Source organism: Conger conger, chromosome 4, assembly GCF_963514075.1.
Source record: "Conger conger chromosome 4, fConCon1.1, whole genome shotgun sequence".
Classification (NCBI taxonomy): Eukaryota; Metazoa; Chordata; class Actinopteri; order Anguilliformes; family Congridae; genus Conger; species Conger conger.
In genome coordinates, this window is record NC_083763.1 from 46,142,838 (window position 1) to 46,165,641 (window position 22,804).

Consider the following 22,804-nt stretch of genomic DNA (forward strand, 5'->3'; position numbering starts at 1 on the left):
TATAGGATAAGCTTTGTCAGTCTGTATGACTTTTTATGGTATTTTGTTCATTTAGTTAGATATTTTCTGAAATACAGAATTTACACATATACTTAATGGAAAACAAACATGGATCCACAACATTTAAAAGGGCTAATAGAAGTGTACTGAGCTGTATTAACACTAAGAAAATTGACATTGTACATGTACATGGTTCTGACCATGCTGATTGTATGCAGGGAAATCCCATCAGTATTTATATGTACAATGTACAATGTAAGATGTTGACTGCAACACAGAAGCAATGTATGCAAGTTGTTATATTAATTTTTATCAGATTATATCAAAGCAGAAGGACAAAACTACTCTGTTGCTCTTGAGGGACCAAGTCATGCCTTAGTGCTGACTTGAATCTGATTGAAAATCGGTGGCAGGAATTGACCTATACTGTCCATCAACATTCCCAATTTTTGGAACAATTTGGCAAGAAAAAAGCCAAAGTTTTTTGCCAAAGGTGCTTTTTGCAGTCTGAAATGTAAACCACTTTGTACATTTAAAATTCAATGTTTTAAATTCTACTAAAAATTATGATGGGAGGGGGGTCTTTTAAGCTTGACACATAATCAAAGGGGAAAACAAAATGCCCAAAATCAAGGAAATGTGAGGAGTGAACAGTGCAAATGAGGGACAGTGCAAATGAGAATATTTGGGAAGAATAAATGAATGCCAAATTAAACAAAATCAGCACATACTTGTATAACCTCCTATAACCTACTAAATATAGAAGACATTAATATCTTGACATAAATCTGCAGTACAGTATCTAGGCGTGCCTGGGTTCTTATTGGTGGTAGAGTGCTGCTACCTCTGGGAGGACAAAATAAGTTATTTTCAGTGGTTCACCTCCCACTTCTATCTTGACAGTCTTTGTGTTGCATGGTCCTCCTCAAGCACTGGAGACTGATACAAGCTCAGGCAAAAACAGAGGATTCTCTCAGCCATTAGGGAAGACATTGGACTAAGGGAAACAGAGGGCACAACAAGGTTGTAGACCCATCTTTCAGAAGACATACTGAGGGCACAATAACTTATTTGCAATGGTGCTGGGATTACAATCATATAAAAATGTTTACAATTAAATAAAATATATATTAAATTAATGTTACAAAAAATTAAAAATATACTTTTAAGAGTTTAAATCAGGTTAAATCAGGGTTAAGATAATAGATGGATGGAGTTTAAATCCATCCATCCATCCATCCATCCATCCATTATCTGAAACCGCTTATCCTGATCAGGGTCGCAGGGGGCTGGAGCCGATCCCAGCATTCATTGGGCGAAAGGCAGGAATACACCCTGGACAGGTCGCCAGTCCATCGCAGGGCACACGCACCATTCACTCACACACTCATGCCTACGGGCAATTTATACTCTCCAATCGGCCTAACCTGCATGTCTTTGGACTGTGGGAGGAAACCGGAGTACCCGGAGGAAACCCATGCAGACACGGGGAGAACATGCAAACTCCGCACAGAGAGGCCCCGGCCGACGGGGATTCGAACCCAGGACCTCCTTGCTGTGAGGCGGCAGTGCTACCCACTGCACCATCCGTGCCGCCGGAGTTTAAATCAAAGATTTAAAATGTCCCAGGGCTACAACAGAAACAAGATTCAGTACATAATGATAATCATTTTAGGTTTTTAAAATTTAAAAGCAATACCTCAATAATTCCAAGCTAACTTGAGGAAGCTCATCATCCTTTATTTAATTATTGGAGAAGATCACTGGGGCTGGACCCTCATTAGCAATGGATCCTGGAATTATACCATCGAGAAAAAAGCAATACAAAGTAAAACAAGACAAGGTCAAAAAACAAAGCAATCAATCAAAACCATTGCAAACAGATATTTGGTTTGTGATCATATTTCTAAAATGCCCAAAAGGAAAGGAGAACTGGAGTGGTATTTTGGAGTGGTAAATTGTCTCAAGAATCTGATGCACTAAAACTAAAAGCAGTCATGTGCCCTGTGCTTTTACAGATGGCTCCAACATAAACTTAACCTAAACCCTCATTAGCCTGTTTGTTGAAGGTGAATATCTCATTCAGCCAAATACCCAGTATATTAATAATAATAATAATAATAATAATAATAATAATAATAATAATAATAATAATAATAATGGTCAAGTTTAGTCCACACAGTTCCTCGGAAGCATAATGCTTCATCCTTTCTGAGTTTTAGTAACATGACTACTGTAACCTATACGATGCAGTCTACTCTTTACATTAGTTTCTCGTCTTCTGCCTACACCGAACTGTATTATTACATTCGAGACTACATGTCCCATGAACCTATGCGAAAGTGAAATTCCCTCCTCCATAATGTGTCCCCCTGCTTCCTTTACGATTGAAACAAGGGTGCAGGCATACTCTTGTATTATCGTAGAAAATCTTGGAGTGATGAACTGTAACATCATTGCACATCTGGAAAATAACAGGATAGTCACTGATCTGTAGGTAGCTGGCTATCTGGCTAGCTACCTGAGGTAAGATATTTTCATTCTAGTCAGTTGTATATTCAATATAGCCATCGAACGCAGCTAACGTATTATGAAATTGTGGTAGCTAGCTCTAGCTACTTAGTTTGTGGCATAGTTTTCTGAACCAATTTCTACTCTGCACATTGAGCGTGCTTTATTTCGTATCACTCGACCAGGAAGGACCAGCTCGCAAGATAGCTTATTTAGCCAAGTAGGTAACATTAGCTGGTCATATCGGATATTTCGTAAAATAATAAGTGACTGTGACTGTACTGAGTAGCTAACTAACGTTAGCTTGCTATTACTCAGCGAACCTCATACTAGTAGCGGGCCATCATGATGTAACGTTGAAGAATTCCAGTGAACCCTGCTCGCTGTTACACTGGTATTTAGGTAACATTGGACGGTTGCGTCTATTATAGCAGATTTTCTTACTCAATTGCCTGTCTAACGTCGGTTAATTTACCTTGCCATGAATTGAGCAAGTTAGTTAATCCTCCCTGCGCGGTGACATCACAACAAGAACCTGTTCGATGAGGATTGGAAGTCAATTTGCTTCGGGTTATTATTGAACAAGCTTACGTGTATGCTTTGTCTGCGACTATAACATTATTGTTTTCTGCAGTGCAGACATCTCATTGCACAACTGGTTGTGGACTTGGATCCAGCAACTTCCTCATAAACCAAACTCAACAGCGTGCTGTTATCCATAATGATAATGGAATAAACTGCGCTGTATCCCCATAGAAATAGCCATATGTTTGTACCAGTTTGTCGTTCTGTAACGTATTTAACGTCTCTCTTCTTCCGGGAGACACGAGAACGTGTTTGATGTAAAAAGCCTTGTTTTCCAAGAGTGTGCTTGTCTTTAAAGCTTAGTTGCATTCACCTATTTGCAGCAATTTTGTCCAATTTGCTAACCGTCTCACATAACGTAAAGAGGCAAATTGTTTCTTCTGAAACATTAGGATATCTCCAATATCATTGGCCTAAGCTATCACGGCGCTCTCTAAAAATATACCATTTGTTCATAGTAGTAACCGCAACTTGTTAATTGTGTTGCATACTCATCCTTTATAGCCAAGTTAGTTATCTTCGTTTTTAAGTTAAACTAAGTTTTCTTAATTTGGCTTAGTGTGCTGTGTTTTAGAGAATCTGTCTGTCTGCTTATGACAGAAGGAATACCACCAAATTCAACTTCTGGCCAATGGCAGTATACTTTGCCTTATATAAGTGCCTCAGTCCCATAAAGTCTTTATAACATTTCCAGCAGGGATATTATCCTGGTTGAATATGTTAAATTACAACATATGTTAAACTAGAACACAGAGCCCACTTGTGAGGAAGACCATTGATTAGCTGGGTTTGCATTTTTGCAGTGTTCATCCATTGGCCTTTTACCAGCATGTTTTGGAGTATCACTGTCAACCCCTGCTTTTGTCTGCCTATGGAGAATAGGCTGCTCCAAAAGATGAAATAAATAAGCCCTCACAGCAGCATGATAAATTGTGGCCCTCACAATTTAGGCCAAGTATGCAAGAGTAACAGGACAGGTACAGTGGCATTCTTGCCTTGTTGCCCCAGGTGATCTTTGTGGGTGTCCTTAGCTTACTTAAAATGAGTCCAATGTGTGGTGCTATAGTATGCAGAGTATTTGAGAAATGTATTTTGGCTTAAGGTGTCTGATTTGTGTTTTTTCAACTGCTGCCCACCGTGGTGAATTACATGACAGAAAAAGAGACAATGATTACAAAGATCAGATACCCGATTCTTATCTAGAGTGACTTACTAACTCCTATCTATTGGTAGGCTTCATGTGACAGGTAGCACACAGTGCTCTCGACCAAAGGTCTTTGCTCAAAAATCCCATTTTTGCTTTTAGGTACTTTATCTTCACGTTACAAAGGTGATATTGTCTTAGAACCAAACAAAAAGAAATTGTAGTTATAAACCATTGTATATGTAACTCCTTGTCCTGTGAAAATGATATGAAGGCTTAACTAAGAGGGTTGTGGAGAACTTAAGAATGCTGGTACAGCAAATAGATTATCACTGAATCTGACTATGCTTCCTGAGACTGTAGTCTGTATGGTCTTTATATTGTTTACCAAGCTGGGGAAAATTTATCATGACGTCAGTCCTACCAAGTTCCATAGAAGTGCATGGAAGTTGAGAGGAAGTCACATGACTCGAGAACAATGTGATACTCAACAGTCATTTCTTGGCATTGTGTATTGGGTCATCTGCAGGTTCCAACATTCTTTATCCTGATAGGCTGCATGAAAAACAGCATGAGATGTACAATGAATGCATTTTCAACACCTGCATTTTTCTGCAGACCAAGCGTTCAAGTTGCCCATTTGACATATCACTGTAATGTACAGTCAGGTCCATAAATATTGGGACATCGACACAATTCTCATCTTTTTGGCTCTATACACCACCACAATGGATTTGAAATGAAACGAACAAGATGTGCTTTAACTGCAGACTTTAATTTGAGGGTTTTTACATCCAAATCAGATGAACGGTGTTGGAATTACAACAGTTTGTATAAGTGCCTCCCACTTTTTAAGGGACCAAAAGTAATGGGACAAACTAACAATCATAAATCAAACTTTCACTTTATAATACTTGGTTGCAAATCCTTTGCAGTCAATTACAGCCTGAAGTCTGGAACGCATAGACATCACCAGACGGTGGGTTTCATCCCTGGTGATGCTCTGCTAGGCCTCTACTGCAACTGTCTTCAGTTCCTGCTTGTTCTTGGGGCATTTTCCCTTCAGTTTTGACTTCAGCAAGTGAAATGCATGTTCAATCGGATTCAGGTCAGGTGATTGACTTGGCCATTGCCTAACATTCCACTTCTTTGCCTTAAAAAACTCTTTGGTTGCTTTCGCAGTATGCTTCGGGTCATTGTCCATCTGCACTGTGAAGCGCCGTCCAATGAGTTCTGAAGCATTTGGCTGAATATGTGCAGATAATATTGCCCGAAACACTTCAGAATTCATCCTGCTGCTTTTGTCAGCAGTCACATCATCAATAAATACAAGGGAACCAGTTCCATTGGCAACCATACATGCCCACGCCATGACACTACCACCACCATGCTTCACTGATGAGATGGTATGTTTTGGATCATGAGCAGTTCCTTTCCTTCTCCATACTTTTCTCTTCCCATCATTCTGGTACAAGTTGATCTTTGTCTCATCTGTCCATAGGATGTTGTTCCAGAACTGTAAAGGCGTCTTTAGATGTTGTTTGGCAAACTCTAATCTGGTCTTCCTGTTTTTGTGGCTCACCAATGGTTTACATCTTGTGGTGAACCCTCTGTATTCACTCTGGTGAAGTCTTCTCTTAATTGTTGACTTTGACACACATACACCTACCTCCTGGAGAGTGTTCTTGATCTGGCCATCTGTTTTCTTCACCAGGGAAATAATTCTTCTGTCATCCACCACAGTTGTTTTCCATGGTTTTCCGGGTCTTTTGGTGTTACTGAGCCCACCAGTGCGTTCTTTCTTTTTAAGAATGTTCCAAACAGTTGATTTGGCCACACCTAATGTTTTTGCTATCTCTCTGATGGGTTTGTTTAGATTTTTCAGCCTAATGATGGCTTGTTTCACTGATAGTGACAGCTCTTTGGATCTCATATTGAGAGTTGACAGCAACAGATTCCAAATGCAAATAGCACACTTGAAATGAACTGCTCCTTGTAAATGAGATAATGAGGAAATAACACACACCTGGCCATGGAACAGCTGAGCAGCCAATTGTCCCATTACTTTTGGTCCCTTAAAAAGTGGGAGGCACATATAGAAACTGTTGTAATTCCTACACCATTCACCTGATTTGGATGTAAATACCCTCAAATTAAAGCTGAAAGTCTGCAGTTAAAGCATATCTTGTTCGTTTCATTTCAAATCCATTGTGGTGGTGTATAGAGCCAAAAAGAGGAGAATTGTATCAATGTCCCAATATCTATGGACCTGACTGTATATAACACCCCAAACCTGCAGCAGGGCTTTTTACAAAGGATTAATAAAAATAAAATAAAAACCTATTTCATGATTTTAGATTCTTCATGTGCTATAGTTTGAATGGAACTGAAGCCTGTTTGCAATTGTTAAATGTGACACCCAACTCTACGTAGATGAGAACATCTACATCACGTAAAAAAGTACTATTATGGGAAGCATTTAACAAGAGCCATGGTGCTTTTTCATGACATGGGATGACAAATGTAGCATTTGGATGAATTGGAAAAGAAACACCACTGTTAGGCTGAGGAATCTATGCACAGGTTCTGGCTCAAAATGGTTTTGCCAGCTAACCAGTTCAGACCAACTCCCAGCTTGACATGGTTTGAGCAGCTCAAGCTGTGTTGCTGGTTAACCTCAATTTTCAAGCTGGTCAAGCTTGCATAGCTGCATTTTATAGCAGGGAGCGGTGGAAGACCTGTGGAAGAAGGACAAACAAGAAGCAAAGGGAAGCCATTGGGACCTGTGCAGCAGGTAATTGATTGATAGTGTGGAATTGATAGCATTATAATCATAATTCAACCCACCCGAAGGTGACATTAAGCTACATCATCTGGGCTATGGACCGAATATGGCAGTATAGCTACGAGGAAAGTGTTTTGAACCATGTTTTTTCCTTTTTTTTTTTATCATAGTGGTTATGTGAATTTGAATGTATAATTGTAGTCTGCTGTATCTTTCATGAAAACAGAAGGTATATGGCTGTGTAGCTATTGTGCTGGAGTACAATGGATATATAGCCTACTTCAGGTGGGTCGATCGATCAGAGGAGAGGGTGCATTCGGGATTCAACCTAGCCTGTTGGGCCCAGCAGAGTTTATAATTCAGATTTGCATATCCAGCGTTCCAGACTTAACATCATGTTTGTATGCTTGGGATTCTGCTGCCTGTTTTAACTTTTAGAATTTTAGAAATGATGCATAATGTTTTCACAGGCAATTTTTAAAGTGTCATTTGAAACATTGAAAGTTTAGGCCAGTAGAATGGTCTTCAGTTGAATTAACCCTGCTGTGTTTGATGACCAGAATGTCTTTTAAAGTGAAACTTAAGTAGGCCTATTCCAGTACTCAAATCAGCCTTTTGTGAGACGGGAATTACACTGACTTGGTATGAGAAGCTCGAAGCGAAGGAACTCTTGAGCCATGACAGGACACATGACCTGCATTAGCACAACTTTCTTGAAAGGATTCAGCAGATTTAGTCTACTCTGTAGACAGATTGCCTCAGTTGTGCTGAAAAGCATTCACTGTCTTTTCTGCATAGTTATGATCAGGAGTGTACTGAAGCCGTTTTTACTCATACAAGAAATTATATTGACTGACTATTTTTATGCAGTGAGCTCCATAATATTTGGGACAGAATTTTTTCTTCATTTGGCTCTGTACTCTGCAATTGTAGATTTGTGTGCATTCTCAGCTTTTATATGAGGACCTATTTATACACTTTGGTTTCACCATGTAGAAATGACAGAGCTTTTTATACATTTCCCATAATGTTTGGCGTTAATGCGATGTAAATACACACAGTGATGTTTAGTACTTGATTCAGATCGGATGATGAATGCCAGTGATGAATGCAGTCTTTAGCTTTGAAAATCTCCTTTGTTGCTTTAGCAGTACGTTTGGGATCAATGGGCCTCATGCAAGAATTAATCGTACAAACCTATTTTACATTTTATTAAATCTTTTCAATCTTATTAAAAGTTTTTAATTCGGTAGCTAATAACAACATGTACAAGTGTTAGAAATTTCACACTAAATACTTCATACTACACTTACAGTGGTGTGAAAAAGTGTTTGCCCCTTTCCTGATTTCTTTTTTTTTTGCATGTTTGTCACACTTAAATGTTTCAGATCATCAAACAAATTTAAATATTACTCAAAGACAACACAAGTAAACACAAAATGCAGTTTTTAAATGAATATTTCTACAGATGAAAATGAGCTCTTTAGCTAACTCTGGCGCATTTACATTGATGTGGAAAGTGAAAATTTTGTCTCTAATAAATAAAATAAATAAATCAATATAATCTAGAGAGAAATGTTAGTGAACATATAGTAAGTGTGATGCAGTCACAAGTGGAACAACTGCCACTCCCGGTCTGTCGCAAAAATGGTTTTCAAAAAGAATGCAGTGGCCATATTGACTTCCCGTACTTCGTCATTCCAGTTGTTATTAGATGCATGCTACATGAAATGCATTCCTACCAAAACAAAACATTCAATAAATATTTTTTTATGAAGGAGCATCAAATTTGTGCAATTATAGCCAATGGCTGGAAACACTTTAATGCAGCCCTAAACTTTCATGAAATATTCATTCATCATTATTCATTCATTCAGTCATTGAATAATTGAATTGACCATGGCAGAGATGTACAAGACTTGTTTAATACAAATAATCATTTATGCTATTAACAAATGGGAAACGGCTACACAGGACCGCTTTGAATGAATTAGCCTGAATGTCAAACACCTTGTCAAATGTTGAAACAACGAAACTGCTCTAAAAAGAAAATTATAATATTCTTATCTTATCAATGGGAAATCAGAAGGTGTCAATGTGAAAAGTGGCACTTCGAAAGTTCAGCTGATATGATGTTCCGCCGATGTCCAGGGTGGCCTGTAGCGTAGTGGTTAAGGTACATGACTGGCACCCGCAAGGTCGGTGGTTCGATCCCCGGTGTAGCCACAATAAGATTTTCACAGCCGTTGGGCCCTTGAGCAAGGCCCTTAACCTTGCATTGCTCCAGGGAAGGATTGACTCCTGCTTAGTCTACTCAATTGTACGTCGCTCTGGATAATTAATGTAATGTTCTGGCTAGGCGGAGCTACTCGTGGAGGTGTTTGTTCATAATTCTATTTCTTTGATTAAGCAGACTTCTGTTTTTAGATTCCATTTGAAAGTTTGCTTGCTAGCTTTTTGCAGCTGGCTATTGTTGCGCGTGCATCTAGTTGTGGGATAGCATTTGTTTCTCCTCTGTGTAACTAATAGGCTATTTATTTCATAATAATCATAAATCTTCTGCGCTCCTAATTTCATAATAAAAGCGGCTGCTATTGTCTTGGTGAAACACCATTTGGGGCAAATTAAAACTGCGGCCCGCCTATTGGGAGGATTAGATATCACTGTCAGTTTATTGTTCTTCACTGAACTTCCTTATTCCAGTGCGATATTTTCTTTAGCAACCACAAATGTTTTATTAGCTTGAGGGGTGAATCAAGACGAGCCATTTTTTATTTTTTATTTTTTTTTTACATCAGATAAGACGGCGTATTCTTAGGGCTTCATGTTTGAATGATATGAACTCCAAGGACTGTTCAGTTATTTGAATGGATAGACTAACACCCCAGTGTAGCTACTAGGAGCCTTTGGGTGAGTATGAGGCGTTTAAAATCTTGCCTCAATGTGAATGACTCGTAACACCAGCTACTGTCGTAAATGTAGATCCGTGTTTAAAATGCATAGCTTATGTAGTTTTGCTGACAAAATTGTTGAGTTTATGAAGTCAATGGTAGTTACTGTCTGCAATATGATTAATTAACAGGATGCTATTACCGTACTGAGAGGCTTTGACCTGCTTCTCCTACGGTGATATACAGTATCTTAATTCACACTTTCGCATCATGTGCCACGTTGATGTAATCTATGCACTGTCTTTCCCAACATTTCTTCTTTTGCATTTATACATCACTTTCCTATGCAGAGGATAACCATGCTTCTTCCTTCTTCCACCCATCTACTGATCTCTTCTCTTCCTTTTCCCTTAAACAACCCCCCCCCCCCATCCCCCAGTCTTGGTTCTAAGCCTGCAGTGGCCATGTTGTCCAAGCCTGGCTCCAGTGAGCATTGATCAAGGTCCAGTCTTGCCATGGACAGCCTCTTGAGCAGCAGCCAGGAATCGCGGGCCACCCTACGGGGCCTGTCCTCCATCAACCCCGGCTCCTTCTCAGCGCGAGTGGAGTCCTACGAGGCCGGCGAGAAGAAGTCCATCTCCGACGTCAGGAGGACCTTCTGCCTTTTCGTCACTTTCGACCTCCTCTTCATCACCCTGCTCTGGATAATAGAGCTCAATGTGCGTATCTCCCCGTTTAAACATATTCAATGTGCCGGTTGTATAAGTGTGCTTTATTTGTTTGTCTTTTTCAGTATAACACTACTTGCCATTGGTCAATAGCCGCAAAAGCTATGGCTGTTTTGAATAAAAAGACTTGTCTATCCTTTAAACAAGAGATAAAACTGGTTATTGGTATGTTTTATCTTTTTTTCTAAATTTCTTTAGCATAACATTACTCGCCATTGATCCACTAATTGCTTTGGCTGATTTGAAGAAGAAGACAGTTCTATCCTTTAATCAACAGTTAAACTTGGACTTGCAATTGATGTTTTTGCATTGACAGTTTGTTAAATGTTGGTAGTAGATTAGCAGTACAGTCTGGTACTTATCCTTTCGATCACATGATGGTAAGTAGTAACAACTTAGGGAAGGAACAGCCAAAAAAAAAAAAAAAAGGAACAAAAAAAAAAAAAAAATGTTGTTAAATTGAGTTAATATTTAATCAAACGTAGCCACATCTGTTTTCCTGTGGTTTTTATATGGCACCAGCCCGCTCTTTGAACCGCCTCGACTGTTATCTTTAGTAAGTGAGTATCCCTTACAAGCTACCTATTCCATTCCATGAAGTCACCTGACCTATTTATACAACTAGACCACTTCCCTGTCAGAAACATTGGTCTGGCCACTTTATATGGAAAATTTCTATTGAAGCAAAAATGACAATGCAGTCCATAAGTACTTGGACAGTGACACATTTTTTGTTGTTTTTGCTCTACTCCAGCAAACACATTTCGAAAAGTTCAAATACATCAATCACTATGGCTACTATGCCTACACTGTTCACCTAATACGGATGTAAAAAACCTCAAAGTCTCTACTTTGTAACTTCGTAGTCATTGTTTTATTTCACATTCAACGTGCTGGAGTACAGAGCCAAACCAATAAAAAATCTGTCACTTATTATTCTTTTGACTGGTTGATCATACAGTAGATCTCTTCTAAATTCCTAAACCTATTTTTGACCTATCTATATCGTATACAATCCGTTGCTTGGACAATCTAGGATAATTTGATGCGTCTCATCAATGAAAACGAATGTCCTGCCTTTATCCCAAAAACTTAACAATCTAATCGGGCTAACCGAGTTAGCAACAAATATGAAATAGGGCCCTAGAAGGCTGCCTCAGTGTTTGATTGATACACTGTTGTCCGTCAACTTAAGATTTTGAGTTGTTGATCTATTGCTTTGTTCCAGCAAAAAAAGTATCAATATATTGTCTAAAATGTCCTTCTTTGCTTCCCTCTGTAGGTTAGTGGAGGTATCCCAGAGCAGTTGAATAAAGAAGTCCTCCATTACGATTACCATGCCTCCTTTTTTGATATATTTGTAAGTATATTTTGTTTTCATTTCAAGCCTTTTTCCATGAGTAAATTAATCCATGAGTTTGTTTTGTGTGCGGGGCAGGCACAGTGTGTTGTACTGTATTGGTCCGAATGAACACATTTACTTGTGTATTTTTGTATTATATTTCTGTTGCACATGCTGCAAGTGAGTAGCTGCTGGTGAACCTTGCAGCTCTCTCTCCGCAGATCCTGGCTGTGTTCCGCTTTGCGGCTCTTATACTGGCCTACGCTGTCTGCAAGCTGCGGCATTGGTGGGCCATTGCGGTACGTGCCGTCATGACAGCAGCACAAAGCGTCCATGAAAGCACAAATTTCTGGAAATAAATGTTGTATGTACGTAATGTTGAGCTACTACAACAATAAACACTAATTTAAGCCCGGGACCAGACCTATTTGCAGTACATTTTCAATTAAGTACACAGTGTGTTTGGATAGTGTATCTGTCTACAGGGCCTTACAGGATAGACAAACTGGTTGCAATTTCTTGTGCATCAGTGAGATATTTGGGTCTCTGGATATAACAGTCCCAGAAAATAACAAACATAAGCCTTTCATAGTGCTTCAGGATTTAATTTAATGAAATTAAAAATTAAAGAAAACAATTTTACAGCAACTTGCTGGTGATGTACACAGCCCCAGTACAATGAAACCAGTTATGAGCACACTGGATTCAGTCGAGAGTTATCTGTAACGTAAAAATAAATGAATTGTTTTTCTGCTTTTTCTTACATTTCTGTTTATTGCTGAGCTGGTTTGTGAACACAGAAACTTGAATGTTAACATGAGAGTCAAAGCCAAGGACAAAGATTGATTGATTCCAGGCTACGATTACAGCAAACCAGTGCTAAAATTTGATTAGAATGTGTCTTGTTCCATTTCAGATAACAACAGCCGTCACTAGTGCCTTCTTGATAGTGAAAGTCATTCTCTCAAAGGTAGGTGTGTCACTGTTAGAAAGCCCCTCCCCTGTTGCAGCCTACACATGTGTGATGTCATCTTGCATCTCTCTCTCAGCTCCTCTCCCAGGGAGCGTTTGGGTACCTCTTACCCATCATCTCCTTCATCCTGGCCTGGATCGAGACCTGGTTCCTGGACTTCAAGGTTCTGCCCCAGGAGGCTGAGGATGAGAACCGTGAGTTTGCTCAGTCCTTGAGCCGGGGACCTCCACCAGACCTGAGGCTCATTCCATTGCAATTGCTTATTTTTCTCCTCTTTTTTTCTTTTACTTGCTCCTGACCCAGAAATCGCTAGAGGTCCGTCAACATCCAACCCGTTAAATGTTCCTTCTCGGACAGCGCTACTCGACTCCATGTACATTGTCTGCGGGCATTCACTTCGACCTTGTACAACACACATTTCGATAATTAGCTATCTGAACGGAGCTGGTCAAATAATTGTCAAAATCAGGTGATGTACCGCGCGGTCCAGGGAAATACCTGTAGACGCCGGACGTGGAGTTGAGTAGCGCCGTTCTAGGAGCTAGATGTAGAAGTTAGGAAATCCCAATCTTTCCTTTTAGCAAAAAAACATGAGCGCATCCTTTGCAGAAGTATTTTCTTTTGGAAAGGCTGACGTATAAATGATCGTGGATCATTTGTGGATCCACCTCTCCCCATCTGCCACATCTGTGACTGACGTGGCTTCGAACTGACTTTTGAAGGAGCAAGGACATCATTTCTCCGTCTTCATTTCTTTTTCTTGCCACTTTTCCTAGCTTCTCCTGATGGGTGGAGCTAGAATTAGGAAAAAAAGAAGATGAGAGATGAGAAAAATAACCGATTGAAATGAGCCCCTGGGTGAAATATTTGATTGTATTGGATTCAAATACTTTTCATTGCTCGATTGATCTTGCATGGTGCAATGGAGCCCACCAAAAGGTGGGATTTTTACTTTTTGACAGTATTTCATAGACCAGACAAGATACTGTAAAGTGTAGAAAAGTATTAGAATCCAAAACAGTTACGTATTTGACCCAGGACTGACATCCACACCTGCTGAGAGCAGAGATAGACCTTCCCCTTGCAGTGTGTTAGTGTGTATACTGTTGTTTGTTTGGTGGAGCTAATTTGATTGATGTGTAGAGGATTCAATTTAATTAAAAAATGTAACTAATCAAATATTTGTCTTGGTCTTATCATTCCACAACTCTGCCTTTGAGTACATATTCAGGTAGTAATGAGGAAAAATATTTTATTCAACATTTAAGGTTGTTTGCATTATAGGTAACGCATGACACAGGAATAGCACATTAATTCTTTAATGAAATCTAAAACAAATACAAATAAATTAAGCTCTAGTTGTTGTGGATTCATCAAGTTTAGAAGTTAGTTATTCTCTGACTTGACTGCTTGGCAGAGGCATACAACGACAAGGCAGTTATTTTGCTGTAGTTGTTGAGCTAGTGTTTTACTGTGGTAGAGAATGGCGTGAGTTGAACTGAAGTGACCCTGTTTGGGTGTCTGTTCTCCAGGGTTGCTGTCGGTGGCAGACACTTCAGAGAGGGCCCCCCTCATGTACCCCGGCCCCCTTTCGGACGGACAGTTCTACTCTCCCCCCGAGTCAGTCGCAGGTGAGGCCGTGTACCCGGCCCTGTGGTGGCCGCTGCTGCCGTCAAGCATATCCCAGCTCGCCTGTATCCCCTTCCCCCTTTTTACCATGTTCTGAAACTGCCCTTTTCAATGAGCTCTTAACCATATCATTCATATCTTTCTTTTCATTCTGTTTCTTTACTGCCATCTCCTGGATGCCTGTAGCATTGCATGGTCTATGGGCCAGTTTCATAGACGCAGATTAAACCTAGTCCTAGACAAAATTCTATTTCATAGCATGACTAAAAAATTACAATTACAATTGCACTTTCAGATAATGTTCATTTAGCGCTATGTAGTAAAAAAAAAAAAAAAAAAAAAAAAAAAACATCACCTACCTTTGAAGACCAATAACTACGGTTTTTGACCAATGTTAGAAGCAAAACATGAATCTTAGGACAGTTGTGTCCAATCAGCAGTCTGGCATTATGCTTAAATTACTATATTTGTTATGTTGACTATAAGGACACATTTAGTTGGAATACAGAAGGGTGAAGCTAGTCAAAGTGAATCTCGAGGGCGCCGCAGTGTCTGCAGGTTTTTGTGGTTTCCTTTCAATCAACTGTCAGTTAAGGCCTTGAGAACAATGTATGTGTGAAAGACCTGAATGAACCACAAGCGCCGAGAACAACCCGAAAACCAGCAGACACTGCAGCCCTCCAGGAGTTTGACATCTGTGGGTTAAGGGCAATGGATCTTTTTATCACGTGAACTATAGTTCTGTAGTTCTCGTACTATAGTCTATTGCCAGTGTCATGCATTTGTATTTTCCATGTTTATCTCATGTGTCCTGACCATTACATTATTTGGTTAAACACAGCTGTTATAACCGACTGGTTTCATCCATGTCAACCGTTGTTGACCGTTTTATGGTCAAAAGTGAAGTATCACAGGCAAGTTGTTGTCCTGCCCAAAATAACTGTTAAACCACAGTGCCTTATTACTCAGCTAAAGCGCAGCTTGACAGTTCATACGGTAGCCATGTTTGCAGTGTTTTTCTTGGAAATGTTGACTGTGCTGTTAAACCACAGTAGAAAAAGGAACCGGTCTACAGGAAGAGAGATTAGACTACACTGCATTCGCACGGTGCTGTCACAGATAAGAAACAATTGTGACTTCTGTGTGACCCCAGAACCCCTCAAGTAATGTATTGTCATATATTGATAATTGAACTTGCTTTAAAGCTCTCCTGTACTTGCATCTTTTTGAAAAGAGAAAATTAGGTGGATCATATCTACTGTTTAAGAATGCTAGCTTCTTTTCAGTAAAAACCCATACTTTTTTTCATTTGCAGATTCTGATGAAGACATAGAGGAAAAACATGACCATGAGAAGCCAGTTATTTAGCAGGTAATTCATAATAATTCATAATATTTACTCACATTTTAACGTTGTATTTCTTATAGCTGCAACACTCAGTTGTGTGCAAAACCTGGTATTACCAGTTATTCAGGTATGTGTAAATTATCAGATATAAATAGTGAAACCTGCCTCCATTGAAATTAAAAAAACAAAAACGAATGAAAGTGGTTCTCTTGGATTACAACCGCCACTCTTTAGTGTTTGTGCAGAGAATACTTTGGATTTGATTTTTCCTCATTAGCCGCAAGCCTATATTCATGCAGTCTGTGCAGTCTCATCTGAAGCTCGGCACTACTGCATACATTTCACCTGAAATGATTACCAGTGCGGCACTTCAGAAATTAGCTAAAGTGCCTCAGGCTAGTCTGACTTGATGAAAATGAATGTTGAAATTGCCGTCAATCTGCCATTCGAGCTATTCTGCTCCACTTGTGTTCGGGACTAATTAATGAGATGCGCAAATTCAGATTCCATTATATTAAGACTGTTGGATGACTCCTGGGTTTTAGCGAAGGGATGGGTCAGTTGTTCCAGTGTTGAACCAAATTGCCCGACAGCCCTGACATGTGTATACATGGCTGTCGTGTCGCCCGTTAAGGTGACAACTGCAAGAACAACTTCTTTCTGTCTTGCTCACATGCACATCACAAGTTCTTGTGCTTGAAACTGAAAATCGCAAATCTGAAAATGGTTCAGTGGTTCTCAAACTTGTGCTGGGGTTAACACTGTGTATGCCTGCGTTTTCTTTCAACCACAGCTGCAATCCCAGAATGAAAGTATTTTGTAATTAGATGCTTTTCTTTCTTTTTTTTCGGGACCCCATGTGGGGTGGCCTGATTGAGGATGGGGGTCTTCTGATATTTTTGGAGAGAAAAAAAAAACAAAATTGTAATTTAGTGTCTGTTTAAAATGTGAACCATTGGCCACTAAAACTAATCATTGATAGACAAGGAAGAATTCAAAGCAAATTATAAGAAGTCAAACCTGCATTTTGTTTAAGGTTTTAGGAACAAATTATGAATGCACTTCAACACCTGTGTTCAACTTCAGTTGAGCAGGAGGTTCTAACAAAGCCTAGCATACACAGGTGCCCCCCCCCCATTTCTTTTTTAAACTCAATGTGATCCCAGTAATAGTTTTGTTTAGAATGTAACTCTGGAGTGTGAAAACAAACTTTTAAAATCTACCAAAACTGGACAAGTATCCTTAAAGGAAACCTCTGGCATTCAGATCATTCTTAATTTAATTATCAGACTATGGATGAATAAAATTTATTTTTATGTAAGCTTGATTCAATACGATCCTCAAAAAACTGTGTCCAACCAGTTTCACTTCCTGAAACACTACGCAACTCGTATTTCATTTCTTAGCTTGAAGAATATTCGGGCCCAAACTGGTAAGGTAAAATATTAAATTTCACAATATACTAGTATATACTAGGTAGTATATTTAATATACAGATAAACAAATAAACTGTATTACGAGATGTCTGAACTTTAATTGGTGTACTGTATGTATGCTTTAATTAAGTATATTAAATTCAATATTTATGTTAGAATTGTTTAATCATTATTGATTCATTTTAATTGAAGGAATACAAGCTAATAATTGGGAGGTGCCTGCCGTCATTGACAGCCCAATGACTTAATGACTCAAGTCCAAGTCCAGCGACATTGGCTGCCCCACGTTCTGCAATTGCCCTGGTTACCACTATCCTCTCCTGTCACGGAAGGTCACACTGCCTTACAACTGCTTCCAAACTCTACTGTATTCTTCCACCTGTGGTTAGTGCACTAACTTCCAAAGCAGTTCAATGTTCTCACCTTTTTCCCCAACAAGGACAAAAAAAAAAGGTGTACCCTTTTTAAGAATGAAGTAGCTACGTTCTCAAGAAATATATATATATATATATATATATATATATATATATATATATATATATATATATATATATATATATATATATATAAAAACCCTGAAACAGTGTTGTGGCACACGTGTAAGCCGTTCCTGATGTTTACATTTTTATATGGTTATTATTTAAAGTTCACAAACGGGCCTTGTGAACACTGTGATCGTCACCTTCGAGTTGAAGATGCACTGGATTACCACGCATGCCTGGGACAGACCTGCGTCGTCTTAGCTCCTGCATCCCCCCCAAAACATCCATTTCTAACACTGGCACGTTTCACTTTTACGTTTATTTATTATAATCATCGCAAATTGCTGTGCCCTTTGAAGCTAAAATTTGAAAGCTTTGCATTGGCATTGCATTACCGTGTGCATGTAATCATGTGCTTTAGATATCACTTCAGTCTCAGAAAGCTAAGAGATGCATGGTCCCTTCTATAAATCACTTTCCTCTCCCGTCTCTTCAGACTGCTTGAACCCCTGTCGAATAGCGAATGTTGCGCAGTGTCTGTGGAATCCGAGACTTATCCGTTCTGACTGGGGGAAAAAAAGCCAAGGAATGCCTAAATATGGTTATGTGAAGCAATATGACTGCCGTAATTGGAGTGGAAGACGTGTTCAACTGTAATCACTATATCTGAAACATGGATAAATCGGGCATCGAGCGGCCATCGTTTATACAACAACAAATAGCTATGTAGATGCTGTATTGCATATGTAGGTGCAGTATATATGACAGTAGTATGTAAGTCAAGAGGCCCTGTAGAAACACCCATTGAAAATGTTCTAACCCTTGGAATCATGTGCAGAATTAAAATGATCTAAAGATTACTATTAAAATAACCTTTTTTTGTTAACTTACATAATGTAAATGACGTGCTTCTATATATTTTTTATTATATTTGTATTTACAGGGTGCCAATACGATTGTTTGCCTCTTTTCTGATTTCATTAAAAAAATAAAAAATTCAGGAGAGAACCATCTCTTCGATTTAAATTACAATTTTTCAGGAATCAAGAATTTCGCGTTTACACAGTGCTTGATTGGGTTCATGGTAAATAATGTCAGTGAATTTGATTTTTTAAAAAGATTTTTTGATAATTTTTAATATTGAGCTGGAATCATTTTGTACACAACTTAAACACATTTAGTCCTCTTAAGACAAATTGGCTTTACTGTAGCATAATATCATGAGCAATGTTTAAGGGGGAGTCATTCACAAATTATTTCCGATAATAGTAGTACAAGTGTATTACACAGGATGCCCATGTTATATCTACCGTAAATGAAACAAAACAATCTAGTGGAAGTTTTGTCAGGGTTAGGGGGCGACCACACCAAACGTGCTTTATCGGCATGAAAACGCAACTATTTTATGAAGCCTACTCTGTTAAAAAGAAATAAAAAGAAATAAATAAATTGCTGGAGGTGTCTTTTCTGCTGTTGCAACCACACTCGGCTCCCGTCAAAATTGCTGATGTTCTTAACGATATTAATGGTATTAGCTAAAGTAATTACACCAGAATGTTTGGTGTCTTAGGCCTATTTGTTTTTTCAAAACAATAGATAAGCGGAGGGCACTCGCGTTTGCTCTTTTGGAGAGCGAGCGACAGAAAGAGTTAAAAAAAACAACACTACCTTTGTGAAATTGTATGTGGATGAGGCAAAACGGTGTCAACAGCAGCAACCAATTTCTCCTCCATATTTGTTTACAATGGAAAAGAAAAACCCTGTTTCTATTCTTATGCATTTGGACAGCGGAGAAAAGAATGTCAGTTACATGCGGCATTTTTTCTTGGAGCACAGGAAAATAGGAGAATTTGCAGCTCTGTGCACCTAAAGACAGCGAGGTGCCCGGGGGATATAAACGTGAAGCACATGGTGCACAAAAGCCATGTAGGAAACACTTCAAACCCATTCAAAATAATAACAAAAAAAGCACTGAGCTGTTAGTTGGTGTGATCGGCCCCTAATTCTCCCCTTTTTTCTGGCTAGGTCACAATTTAACTGAAATGTTATTGGCTTATTTTATTTTTTTTAATAGTTTTGGTTTCATTTCAGTGATTTTTATTGAAATGTATATTTTAAAATGTATTTCTAAAAATAACATTTGCTCAGATTTGTTACTCAATGTTAAGGTTTATTGCATTGCATTTACATTGAATAAAGGTCTCAAAGACAAAATGCTTTGCACTTTAGTTGTCCCCAGAATGTACCATTTTTAGCATGGATGTGCTAAATAATCGGAACGTTCATAAAGATGTTTAACAATGTTCTTTCTATTGTTAAAATTTCCAGAAATAACCGTTATAGCACATTTAACATGAAACTGTCCCTAAAATGTGAATGGTGAGTAGCTCTTCCTTTCTTTATAGATGACATAAAATTAAAAATTATCTAAAATTTCCCTTGGGATGAATAAAGTGTCTATCTATCTATCTATCTATCTATCTATCTATCTATCTATCTATTTATCTACATTGTGAAGGATATTAGCTGCATTTAGTAAAGCTTTGAATAATGAAAGCAGATTACACTGTAAATCTAAAATGAAACTCTATTTTTGTTTTGCATAATTGTTTGTTGCATTTTTTGCATTTCCCTCCACTACAATGAAATGAAATGGCATTTTCATTTTGATATAGTGTAAGCACTATATATCCAAACTGCCATCCATTTATTGAAACGGCTCTGCAAAATTATTATTATTATTAATTATTTGCATTTTGTGTAACAAAATGACAATTGAACTCCAGGCTCAGCCAAACGCAGTACACTTTGGCTTTAATATTTGCAGTTTATGAATTTTTCAATATGATCATCAAAATGACAATGCCAATAATACAACAACTGTGACAGTTATGCATTAGTTGTTATTCAAAGTTAAAGACACTTCAGGGTTAGATGGATTCTGGGCTGGGAGAAACACCTGTATTTTGATATGCGATCACGTCTAAACTGTAAATTGCTTCAATGTATCTAATTGACAGTAGTAGTATTTGAGAAATGAATATGTGGATAAGACACTGTGGTAGTGCAAGGATGGTTATGAGGTACTGTGGAACAGAGAACATTGTGTTCAGGAGGTGAGAAACTGTCCCCCTTTAATGCATGAATGCATGTTCTGTGTCCAGATTTCCAGTCCCCATCCATTAATAAAATATATTTATGCCTCTTTGTTTTGCTACTGGTTTATCTCTTGTGTTAAAAATCAAACATGCTTATGCTCTTGAATGTCATAACAGCACCACAGTATGGAAACTTAGGGACACAAATGACTATTTAGTAGACACATTAAAACTAGTATTAATCTCTGAAAATATTGACTGTTTTCACCATGATTTTCATTTCATTTTTAATAAGCCACCATATAGTAGTCCTTTACATGCTCTTATCAAGTTTTTCAGTTTCAGTTAGCAAAAGCAATGCTTTTGTGTAGTCATTGCGATCTTGATTTCAACCCGATGCTTGGAAACAATGTATCTTGCTATAACTGACCTGCCCACAATTAATTAATGAGAATGTAAAATCTCTTTGTATTGCCTAATGAAAACGACTGCAATTTCCTTTTCAATTAATATAAACATGTACGTATATTATTAGCTGTACTGTTTATTATATGCAGCCTTTTTTCTTCATTTTTATCAAGGGTGGCAGTAATTCTGGAGATGACTGTAACTGTGACCCTGACAGAAGACATAGTAGTTTATTCAAATAACATTCAAAGGATGTTTTCTGAGTAGAAAGGTTCACATCAATTCTAATTTCACATTGAATGTCTGAGTGGGTCTTACAGTGAAGTGGATTTGAGTTAATGTAGCAAATGTATGCTTAAGAATAGTGTTCAGGAAAAGTAACAAATTAGCCTTTCATTCTTTCCATGAAAAATCAAGCCTATTAGTTTAAGCATGATTTGCGTCAGAAATATTTCTACAAGTCATTAACAAAATCTATTGGTAATTCGCTCAACTTACTACTAGTGGTCCACTCCCAACTAATCAATGCTTTGTCACATTTGTATAGTGTAATTTATTTTCCAATACTGTAGCATACATGTATGCAAGTAATGAAATGAACACCTTTTTTTCATTTTGTTCAATTGTTTGCATGCATTAGCTTGTAGCCACGAATAGCCATTAGATGAATGAATATGCGACCATTTCAATGGAGCAACCTACCTTTTGATGTGGTGACTGTTTTGGTTTTATTTTCCAAATTTATCCCATGTTACAAATGTACATATTATATTACCCAAGGTCTGTACTCCGGATGGACACCAGAGTGTGTGAAATCCTCTCGGCAGAAAGTGGGTGGATGTTTTAGTGAGACAGTGGAGGAAAGTTTCTTCCTGATTTTTCTTTCATGATGAAAGTAAAAATGGTTTATAATCTCATCTGGAAACTTGAAAGCATAACTACATAGAGAATAAAAAAAATAAAATAAATCCATGATCTACCCACCTGTCAAAAATACTGTATAAAATTACATGGATAATCTCATTAAATGGTGTCAGTCGAGTTGCCTGCAGGAAAACAAAGAAGTAACTTCACGAATGTATAAATAAAAAGGCACAGTTGCTAATAAAATGTACACTAAGTCCCTTTGTCGAAATAGTTTTATATAGAAGGATGCATAGATAAAGCAATGCATGTAAATCAACATATACAGTAAATGTACCCCCTGTGGTTCAGTCAGACAACTTACTATGAATTAAGCAATATTTATTGAGGTTTAATGTAAATGCAAACTTTGGCGTCGGCTCTGCCTCTCATCACTCCTTGTTTGTAGCCGAAACAGGGAGTGGCTACAAACCCTTCCCCCGACCCCCCCATGGGTATCTTGAGAAGCAGAGCTCACTGGTGGATGCTGGAGTGGTGGGGGAACACAAATTTGAAGGTATGAATTAGGAATTGCAGGATAA

The 22,804-nt window shown here is 38.3% G+C and overlaps 1 protein-coding gene across 1 annotated transcript; it reads left to right on the forward strand.

Moving 5' to 3' along the window:
• Positions 1-2,377: 2,377 nt before the first annotated feature.
• Positions 2,378-21,058, forward strand: stard3nl (STARD3 N-terminal like). Its single transcript, XM_061240008.1, has 9 exons — positions 2,378-2,526; positions 10,356-10,635; positions 11,927-12,004; positions 12,208-12,285; positions 12,903-12,956; positions 13,036-13,153; positions 14,492-14,590; positions 15,904-15,959; positions 17,564-21,058. Exons 2-8 carry the CDS (start codon positions 10,432-10,434, stop codon positions 15,954-15,956), a joined length of 684 nt encoding a protein of 227 aa, XP_061095992.1. The 5' UTR covers positions 2,378-2,526; positions 10,356-10,431; the 3' UTR covers positions 15,957-15,959; positions 17,564-21,058.
• Positions 21,059-22,804: the final 1,746 nt, after the last annotated feature.